Here is a 10,978-nt window from a genome sequence, read left to right as displayed (position 1 = left end):
CTTGTTCAGAAAATCTTGATCTGCAAGGGACAAAGAAACTGTAATATGAGCATAAGAACTGAGACTGACAACTATTTGGGATGCAGTTGGTCCCAGGAAGTTGCAAGCTACAAAAAGAAAAAGGCCTAAATACAACCAGGTAAGTACCCTTGAAATATAAATTGGAGCCTTGCTCACACGGAACTTAAATATAAATGTCACTATTCCAGATGGATCACAGAGAATCAACCAACGCTCACTCTGTTTTTTTAATGGTGAAAAGCAGTACAAGAAGTAGGGAAAAGCCTCGGACTTATTCATTCTGCAATGTGACCGCAATTTGTAATGCAATCGGATTCCTGTAAGTATGTCAACCTCACCATACCACTGAGGACATCAGCTCTGATCAAATACAGTCAGCTGAGCAAATAACCAGAGAAGCGGCCTCCAAGCTCTTTGATGCATGGGGCCAGATTTCACTTCTGCATTCAGAATTAATTGCAGGCACACAGAGCTTCCTACTAAATATTGCTGTAGTTTGCAGGTGTGAAATACAGAAGCCAGCTTTTGAAAATCCATCTAGCGGAACACTGGACGATGCCGAATAACTGAAACTGCCAGGGCGTTACATAAATTACTACAGTGTTTATTCAAGCACTATTTCTGAGCTCTTACATTTTAATAGCAGATGCAGAGCTCATACAAATTTAAATAAGACAAAAAAAAGAACCCAAACGAAACGTTTACTGGTATCCTTCAGAATCAATAAATGTAGCTATTTACAATAAATATAGGGTCAGTAGTGCACTAGAATAAGAAATACAAATATAAGGACTAGATATCGGACTATTTGTAGACCCGCAAGTAGTCTATACATGAGCGTCCCAGTTTTCTCCATGTTTTGCTATTTGTAGCAACATGTGACTTCAACTTGTCAAATCTTGACCCGGCAATAAAAACACAAACTTTTGCTCATTATTTCTTCCCCGTAAAGGGTGGGATTGTCCCAGGTTCTCTGGAGCTGACAGAAGTCAACGCATCTCTGCCAGCCGGCTGCACACCACGGGAGGCACACAGACCTCCCTGTAGTTTGTCGGGGGCACGCGCCCCCGCGATGTCCAACCCCAGGCAGTCGAGCCAGCTGCTCCAAGAGCCCACAGGTCGTGAACACCCAAGGCCATCACGATCTTCTGAAAATCTCACCCGAAAGGTGTGGTAGTTTGTTAATGACATCCATCCCACCCAACTACTCTTCATAACCCTCTTCTTCCTTCAGTCTGTTAGCAGTGCTTTCTTAAGGGTCTTTTTAACTTAATCCCTAATGGGATTTTATTTATTTATGTATTATTCTTCCTGAATTTTGGTGACGTGACTTTTTCCAGTCTGTAATTTCTAAATTTATAGGAATCAATATTTTTTAGTGGAAATTATGTCTCCACCTTATTTTTTCCCCTTTCTTTAATGACTTGAATACGCACAATGAGGTTAACGGCACTACAGTCATTTTCCCTATACATACAAGCCAAAAGCTTTCAATGAAGTTTTCATTTTAATTCCACAAAAGGTTAAATAAGAAAGGTTGCATTGTGACCCCACAAAATATACCAAAGCAAAAAAGTGTCTGTACCTACACAAGTTGGTATTGTGTCTTCAAAAATACACTTTCCAGACTTAAACGTATTCTTTAATAGAGTATTGCTAGACCCTAAGTAATAGAGACAGAATAAAAGCCCACGTGATGATAACAGAATAATGTGAGATACTCCAGAGGCTAAAACTTCAGTGTAGACCAATGGAAAAAAAAACACTTTCAGAAATTATTTAAATTTACCTTAGAAACCTGCAGAAATTAAGCAATAAGCAATTATATTTATAAATATAATATATTTTAACAGAAATGTCAAATGCAGCAAGAAATTAATGTTTTTTATAGACATCTGACTCCTTTTTAATGAGTTGTACTTAGTTAAATTCCTTCTTTATACTGTAGCAGTCGTACCCTTGGAATGTTTTCCTAGCTAACTTTCAAATTCTTTTTATTCACCTAATAAAACTCTTTGATTTTTTTTCCCTACTGCAAAAATTTTTGTAATGAATGGCCTCATGAAGCAGCCCCAAACTTTTAGTTAGAGGTCCTTTATCACCCCATCACATTTCATTTGATGTCAAGACATAATTCTCAACTTCAATCAGCCAATACCAAGACACAAAACTTTGCATATGCCTAAACCACATTTCTTACTCAGTGTCTCTTTCTCATGTTCTTAAGATACTTTGCAGAGCTTTATTATGACAAGATATCCTGGTTTTGTGTAAGACCTGATCACCATCCATTTATCAACATAATTAAGTTATTTGATCTTTGCGACGAATTCATTTCACTAACAGCCAGAAATCAGCCATGGGCTTTGCCACCTGAGCACGGTACTGTGGATGCTCCCAGTATCTCCACATCGGTACACGGGAGAACGCATCACACATGACAGAGACCTTGAGGCAACAGCATGTGTGGTGATGCTTCAATACACACCCTTTTAACTCCCCCCAGCAATGTAAAATATTCAGTGAATGTATTTCTGATACAAACTTACAAGTGATAAAAAATGTACACATGGGAATTCTGCTTTTACTGGTAGGCAGTACATCTGCTGCCATGTCATTATTTTTTGCTACGCTACACAAACCACTGGCACCTTCAGGCAAAGATTTTGACTCTTCTATGATCTTTATAGAGCTCCTTGAACTAGATAAAGAAATCATTCTTCTGTATAAACCAAACTCAAGTCACAAGTACCTTTTAATCACACACAAAAATAATCTCTGAGCCATGAGAATCGTGATTCCCCCACTAGGAAATACAAGATAATTTCTATGTGAGCTGCTGCCTTGAAAATACATTGGTAATGAGGTAACAACCTCTGCATGAAGACACATACTAAATACTGAAAAATCGGAAGGAATAATACCATCCTACGTGAGAAGCTGAAGATCAGTGAAGCCAAAGCCTTGTCCATTCCCCACTTCAGTTTTCCAACTTCCCACCCGCTGCACTGGAGAAGCAGTGGCTGTCCTGTTTCAAATGGATGCTTCCTCCTGCCAGGCAGTTCTTCTCAAAACAGGGAGTCTTACAGTGAGGAGTAGAAGAGGCTTTCATGCAACCAGGCTCCTAACGGAGCCGATGGCCTCGAGCGTGCCATCTGCTATGGTGAAGACACAGCATATTGCACTAACAGTAACAGGTTGCTTTTAAACATCTTTACTTTTGCCTCGAGGACTAGTCACTGTCATTTAACATCAGGCAGCATCAGGCATAAGAAGAGGTAGATTTTTTAACTCCAATCGACTGGTATAATTTTAATGTCTCTGGAATACACAGAGGCCTGTAATAATGACCAAGAAATCTGTGTCTACCAATCCACCTCCTAAGACCAAAGTATTCAGCATTACCTGGCTTTGACACGTCCTTTCACTGCATCTGGGAAATGAAATTAAATCGACCTGTTATTATCACTTTTGGACTTCTCACCTGAACAAATAAGGGGCACCGCCACACAAACACAACCACTGAAGACTCTGGCTGCTTGTCATACCAATATATTGGACAGCCTCACATCTACCCCTTCTCTATACTGCTCAATGCCCTCACATGTGTGATGACTGACAGGGTCCCATGTACTTCACAGGTGCACATGTGCCTCATATGGACCTGTGCCATAACCCCAAAATTTCCTAGGTGCTATTGTCCACATTTTCCCTATTACCATTAAATGGCTCATCCTCTAAAGTGGGCTCCGCTATTGCACAGTGTGAGAAAGGAGGAAAAAAGTCCAGCTTGAAAGCAGATGGCAGATCTTTTTAACAGCAGGCGTAAACCACCCATTTGTCAAACTACTCAGGCAATTTTTTGCTATAACATCAGTTAAGTAGCCTCATTGTTAAGGGAGTATTTCTCAGCTTTACTAACTTATCTGAGCTAAACATGCAATATGAATGGCAAATATCTTCAGACTTCTCGAACCGCCCTTCCTAAGCTGCTTTTGGGTAATCACACTTTTGGGAGATTTCCAAAGGGTTATGAACTTCAGAAATCATCCCCTACAGCTTTGATGACTCACTTTGAATTGGACTCCAGAAATGCAGGTTTCCTAATAACGTACTTCATTTAACAAGAAGGGGGTTTGGGTGGAGGGAAAAGACCTGGGATCTCTTTATTTCCCCTTTATAGACAGACGTTCTCCTGTGGCACCTCACCATGCAGGCAGCACCCAGCGAATGGAATGTGGTGGGACTCCTCCCAGGCTTTACTGGGGCTGCTGCCCAGCCACCCATCACCGCTCCTCCTCACTGGTGAACACGTGTGCAAAACCCAGGGTGCTGCCAGGATGGAACCAAATTAATTGCATTCCAGAGTGGCTACCCTGGTCATCAAAAGCCAGTGTGGTGGAGACCTCGCATTCAGTTGCAATGGCACTCTCCTACCAGAGGAGACATTCAAGCATGGTACCCTTACTACTGGCTGATGTATCTGACTTCTGATAGGGGCTGAGGGGAGTCCTCACCTGAAAACTGAATAAATGGCTAGGATATCTGATGACGAAAGGTGGATTTTAGATGACTGGAGTGGGCAAAGACCTCTTGCCTGAGCAAATCCCTCCTACCACTGTCTCACCTCTTTGAGGAACCTTCTGCTCTTACAGGACTGCTCTCTGATGACCTGCCTTGTCTTGCTCTCCTGCACTTACCAGTTATCTCTTCATCTTCATCATGAGGTCTCCCTAGTTTTGCAAAGGAATTGTAATGGATTCCTAAAATGGTCGCTGTAACATGGCAGGCGTTAATGTACCAGTTTTATAGACAAAGTCAGAGAGAGAATTATAACTCTAATATATTATAGCTCACTCAAAAACTGGAATACCTCTACCAAGAACATATTTAGGTAAAGGCATCAGTCCTGAGGGGAAGAAGAGCATTCCCAAGTATAACAGCAGATGAAGGTGCTGACTGGCTGCATTGCCCAAGCAGCGAACAACCCATCTGCTGAGATTCTGCAGAAAGCATCTACCCTCACAACCACCAAGGACGGCAGAAACTGTTGCAGACAGATGAAAAAAAGAAAATTAAACAATTCCTGCCTATTTGTCTGGAATATGAAAAATTCACAGAACACGACCAATATGGAGAGAATTTAAATAACACATAAGGGACCCGTTAGTATTTGTAGGCAAAATGAAGGAATCAGAAGAACGGTTATAGACTGAGGCTGAATGGATCTTAAAACACACGTGGCAAACAGCAGTTTCATTGCAGACTCCTACTAAAGCAGCCAGTGAGTTGCGATTGCAGTGCGATATCTGCACAGGAGGGACAGAGGGTTCAAACAGAAAGCACAGCTCCCACCGCTGGGTTTTTTTTTTACTGTGGGAAACAGCCTCAAACTGCTAATAGTTATTAGTCCTATGGCAAAGCCTGTAGAAATGGCAGGAGATTGAAGTTACAGCAACCTGTAGGCAACTGCAGAAAGTTCAACACCGCTTTACAATGGCAACAAAAAGGATTTTCCGACTCTCCAGGTGAGTATTCACGGGTTAATAGTATAGAATCTCTAAACTGTTTAATTTGGAGGAAATTAGTGAAGTATTATTTTACTCTCTTTCTTTATAAGGGGAAGGAATAGGACTGAAAATGGAGTTACAGAGTCATTTCACAACAGAATTATCACGGACTACTTAAAAAGGTGAATTTGAGGAAAACCTCAAGACTTTTAAAGACCCTTATTGTAGAACTGCTGATTTCCCTGGGTGGTACTAGTGAGAAAATAACTTAAAATGACAAGTAATACATGCTACTCCTCTCAGCCATGTGGTGATAGGGTCACGCTGCACTCAGTGGAAAATGGCTGGGAGACATTTGGCAGCACTGACAAAGCATGAAGTGTCTGCAGGCTACACAATATTATAACTCCAACCCAAAGCAGAAACAAACTAACCTCCTGTATGAGGCAGTGGAGGTATTTCAGGATGGCAGTAAAAGGCAGGAAAGCAGAAATTTTGCTTCAGAGGAGAGCAATCCCTGTATTTTGCAGAGCACAGAAAGTCCCTGTGGAGCCTGTGATCTGGAAACTGTTCCAGCTGCTGCTGAAGCCAGAAGAGAGATTACACACCCCAGCTGATTATCACTCCCTCTTTACCTGTCTCCCATTCCCCCTCTTCCCTTCCCACCATTCTGCCTTTTCCATTGCTCTCTGCTTAATCCAGTTCTGTAAAACGAGCCAGTTAGGGAAAATTAAAAAACAATCCTACCATTAATAAAGCAAAGAGCAGCATCTCTCTAAAGAAGGAAGGATGGGAAGGCAGGTGATTAAGCAGTATGTAAACACAATCCACTGCCTTATCCAGATGTACCCATGGCCACCTATTGCACCACCTACCAGTAACTAAGAATGATTGGATTATTTTGCAGAATGAGGCTGGGGACAGCCAAATATTTATCAGACAGCTCAGCCATTAGAACTAAGAGGTGGCATTTGCTCGTAGCTGGGACAGGGTGGATGACAAATAGGCACATCATCCAAAATATCTGACCATCACCAGCAGCGCACAAAAGCGGGTACTGTCCTTCCAAATTAGCTGTAGTGAATGGATCACCTTGCTTACAGCCGTAAGGGAACAGAATAGGACTGTGTATGTCTAAAGTGATTGCAGGGTTGCTCAGTGTTGCCATGCAGAGTCCACCTAGGATAAAAGAGATGTTGGTCTTACTGCCTGGCGGCCAGCACTTCTGCAGGGTCAGCATTGTTCAAAATTGTCATCAGGTGGGGACTAGAGAAAGTGATAAGGATTGTGTTTACAGAAGCAAGGATTGATTTCTGCATAATCAGGTGGGTTTGTTCATTGCTATGCCACCAGGTATCAGTGGTACATTTCAGGAGTAAAACTCTGCAAGGGCGAGATCCCCTATTTCTCTATTCCTTTGCTTTTCTTTTTGCTTTTGTCACAACAATTTAAAACCTCACTTGTAAATCCAGTTTGAATATGTGGCAGGCAGAGGCACATGCAACCAACTTCACAGTGTCTCATGGCCCAGTCTTTTCACTAACTTGCTCAGAGATGCTGTTCCTACCCCCTCAGGCAGAGGAAAGTCTGCCCTGAACGCTGGTAGATACTGGCTCCTACTAAACTGACAGCCAAGCTCAGCAGTCTCTGCTGAAGGATATCATACCATCTATTATTCTTAATGCAGGGCTGAATTCAAGTCTGTTTTTACTTAAACCCAAGATGACTAAGTGTTTACTAAAGCCAGCTGTTGTTCACAGGATAGCTTGATAATTTTATGATGGTTCTTTATGAATAAATCAAACACACAGAGAGGAAGGTAATGACAAGCTAACATATGTACGCTATCTCATAAAACAAACAAAATATTAACAACATAATAATATAAGCAGCGTGATTCCAGACATGCTCGTGCTGCCTTTCCTAAGCCCTCATGCTAGACAAGCTCCTACCAAGTCCACTCAACGTCACCAAGAGTCTGCCTAAACAAAAATGAATCAGTGATGGGATTACAAATGGAGCTGCTGTTGGAAAAAGACAGAGACTCCGCTCACCCCTCTCCTCTTTGGGTCTTTGTCAGTAGGCTGCATCTGTTTCCATCATGTTCAAGCCCCCCACCCTCCACTTCCAGGCCCTTCATTGCTCTGAATTCTCCACTGGGCACCTGTGTCTCTGCCATCCCAGCTCCCCCCTGGCCTGCCGGGAGCATGACCTTCTCCTCTGACCCGCCCTTCCACTACACCCACCGGCTCCCACAAACTCACCAGCAAAGCCCGCACGGTCCCCTCCTTTCTCTTACCCTGCATTGCTTGCACAGAGAGCCTCACACCTACTCGGGCCTCCAGGAGCTGCCAGTTCATTAACATCCCAGGCCTGATTCAGTTTATATTTATAAATAGTTTAGATGAATATGTAATTTCACTGAGACAGGTAGAGCTCTACCACAAACTGCAGTGATCGCAGCATTACAGAGATGGCCTGTGGGTCTCACTACGATGGGGCTTTTACAACAGATGTTTTCATTGATGTTTTGAAAAGTAGAAGCCCTAAACTCAGATGTTCAAAATAAGCAACCTTTTCTTATCGAAGTAATGGTACAAAAGAAGAAAACTTCTCTTTTGTTAAAACTCCTTTATTGAAACCAGTCCAACCTGATGTTCAAGAAGGGCCTGTAAAAACCACTTTTGTTGTCAGTCTCCTTTGGCAGGGGAGCAACGTTTCCCTTCAGTTGATGATGCTCTGGAAACAGGGCTGCACATTTTATATCCTTACATAGTGGCAGATCAGCCAGTCCAGCTGACAGAGCTTTACAAGATGCTCCTTTGCTGCTACTCAGCACTGATTGCTATTTTTATAGTTTCCTATGATGGCTCAAATGCTTCTTTGTCTACCTGAGAAGAGGGGCTGCCTAAGAGTAACCAAGCTGAAAAGCACCTGGTTTGCTGACCAGACCAGTCTGAGTAATATTGGGTGCTTCTTTTTTCAAGGAACGCCATTTCCAATAATATCTTCACACGATTTTTTTCCTGCTCAAAAACTTTAGAAAAACAAACTCAAGAGTTACTCTTTCAATGTATCAAAAAGTAAAGCCTGTATGTGACTTTTTTGGAGAAAAAAAAAGTAGAAAAGAATATGAAAGGCAACCTTTTTGGTTCACTGTAGGTTAATTAAATATCAACACACTTTGTCAGAAGAAATTCCTTAATTTTCTAATGCTACTGGGCTTCTTCACCAAACAAAGAATAGTTAAACTACCTTACAAGAGCCTATTATAATCAATCGAGCCTTTCAAGAGATTTTTGTGGTCTTCTAATCTGACCTGTAAAGAACAGGACAAAATTCCCGTTAGGGTGATACAGGCGTTTTTTCCCCCGAGGAAGTTTACACAAGCCACAGCTCCAGTTACGGTAACCCTACCTCAGATCCCCGTTTAGAAGTCCCCCCCTCCCCACCAATGTCAGCAGAAATACCAGATCGGAACAGCACACTTAAGTTGTTCTTTGAAATAAAGGACATACATAGGTACACGCCCTGACCCAAGAAGGATTTTTACCAGTTTCACTAAGCTCTAGACCCCATTGCATATAACATGACTGCTGCAACTTGATCCCCCCAGATACTTATAAATCCAGAGGAGATCATAGTAAAACGTATGGCCAGGACCCAAGCCTCCTGAAGTCTGTGTCAATCTTTGTCACCCATGTCAGTGACCCCTAGTTATGTTTTACAACTGTAAAGAAATCATTAGAAAAAAATGATGGTATTTATCACTCAGTAGATTTTCTATATCCTTTCCACTGAAACTTGCTCAGTTTGTTCTAATACTTTTCATTTTTAGAGCATATTCATTGTTCTTGCTTAAATGTTAATGAAATGAAAAAGCTAAGCATATAGCAGAACATACCCGTAGCTTGCAATGATTCCTGACAAGATGAAACACAAACCTGGGCTCACCTTTTCACTTTTCTTCTTGAGCAGGGCATCAGCTGTTGTCTCTGAGAAAATGTGCATCCTAAAAAGATGTCCAGCTTCTTTTGTATAATCACCTGCCTTGCAAAGTTTACGTTTTTGAACATGGCGTTTTACACTTGAATTATGAATTACTAATGTTTTAACCATCTCAACCAGAGGCCCTACAAACTTCTGTAGTCCAGAAACACTTTGTTCCAGTCCATCCAGTCTTTTAACCTGCCGCTCTGCATTCCTGTTTATATCAGAAAGAGATTTTTCCATTCTAAGGCAAAGCCTCTTCATTTCATTACTTCTCAGACTTTTGTTTCTTTCCATCCTTGATCCAGGTTCAGATGTTTCCGCCTTTACAATCTCAATGTCTTTTTCAATGCAACAGATTTCTTGGGAAACGCTGTTAAGCTTCTTAAGGACATTGTCTTGCAGAGTCAACAGCTTGTCTATTTTCTGTTCGAGGGAGGCAAACTTCATATCCATGATGTTAAAACTTTCAGATGTGCTGACATCACTGCTTGCAACATGAAGAATTTGGGGAGGGTCCGTTCTGTTATCAGGCCTTTGGTTTTGCAAAGCATTTGGATCGAATATTTTGGCCAAGTTGTTGACCATAGACGTAGAAGAGCTCTGCCTGCTGGATGTGGTCATTTTGCTGGCTTGGGTAGGGGAAGGAAATGCTCTGATGATCAGCTGCTCGAGGACAATACCAGTTGCAAAGGCTTCCCATCCAGACTGCTCAGATATACAGCCAAGTTTGACAACTCCAGCTCAACTAATTTATGAACTACTCTCATATATTTGACTAAAACAGAGGAAAGAAACACCCAAATTATTTAGGAAGAAAAATGCCTTTGATCCATTCTTTTTTTTTAATATATATATACATATATATCTGTTTCCAAATGAAGTGAATCTAGCGATGCGCATCCTAAATGCACTCGGTTCAGTGACATCAGCCCTAGCAGGGACTGAACTATTTGCACTCCAATGGAATTTGACAGCAAAAAGGCTATGCGATACGTGAGAAGTCTCTAAGGGTAGAGACACTTTGGCAGTGGTGTTGTTGCTTTTCAAAAGCCTAGTATGTAATGTGATCGCTGCTCTGAAGAGAATAAGGGTCCTTACAGGGACCTTAAATGTGGCTGCTTGAAATTACTATGTCTTAAGGAGAGCTTTTCAGATTCAAACCTCTATTGCTTGAAAAGCCTGTTATGCTAGGCAGGAAGTCAATAGAGTTATTAAAAAACAATACATTAAAGAAAGTAAAAGAAGAAGGAGACACTGGAATGCAGATACTTGAAAAAATCAGAGCCCCTTTCTCTACCCTATATTTCAGCTACCACATAGCCAGCTCTTTACACACAAGCAATTTTCTTTATAGCCGATATCTTAATTTACTTCTGTATTTATCGAGACTGTACTGATTTGCCACAAATTAAGAGGCTCTTATGTTTTACTATGATCTGGTCGTACAAATTCCA

At 41.6% G+C, this 10,978-nt stretch overlaps 1 protein-coding gene across 1 annotated transcript in view; it reads right to left on the bottom strand.

Annotated features, from left to right (window-relative positions):
• The window catches only part of MYLK4 (myosin light chain kinase family, member 4), a 33,485-nt gene extending 23,029 nt beyond the window's left edge, over positions 1-10,456 (bottom strand). The window contains exon 1 of the mRNA XM_009326445.1: positions 9,486-10,456. Within this exon, the coding sequence (XP_009324720.1) occupies positions 9,486-10,145 (660 nt within the window). The 5' untranslated portion in view covers positions 10,146-10,456. The remainder of the gene's footprint in view (positions 1-9,485) is intronic.
• Between the last annotated feature and the right edge of the window lie 522 nt (positions 10,457-10,978).

Source organism: Pygoscelis adeliae, unplaced genomic scaffold, assembly GCF_000699105.1.
Source record: "Pygoscelis adeliae isolate BGI_AS28 unplaced genomic scaffold, ASM69910v1 Scaffold186, whole genome shotgun sequence".
NCBI classification, from domain to species: domain Eukaryota; kingdom Metazoa; phylum Chordata; class Aves; order Sphenisciformes; family Spheniscidae; genus Pygoscelis; species Pygoscelis adeliae.
Note: the sequence above shows the minus strand (reverse complement) of the source record. Positions and strands in the feature narration are given on the sequence as shown.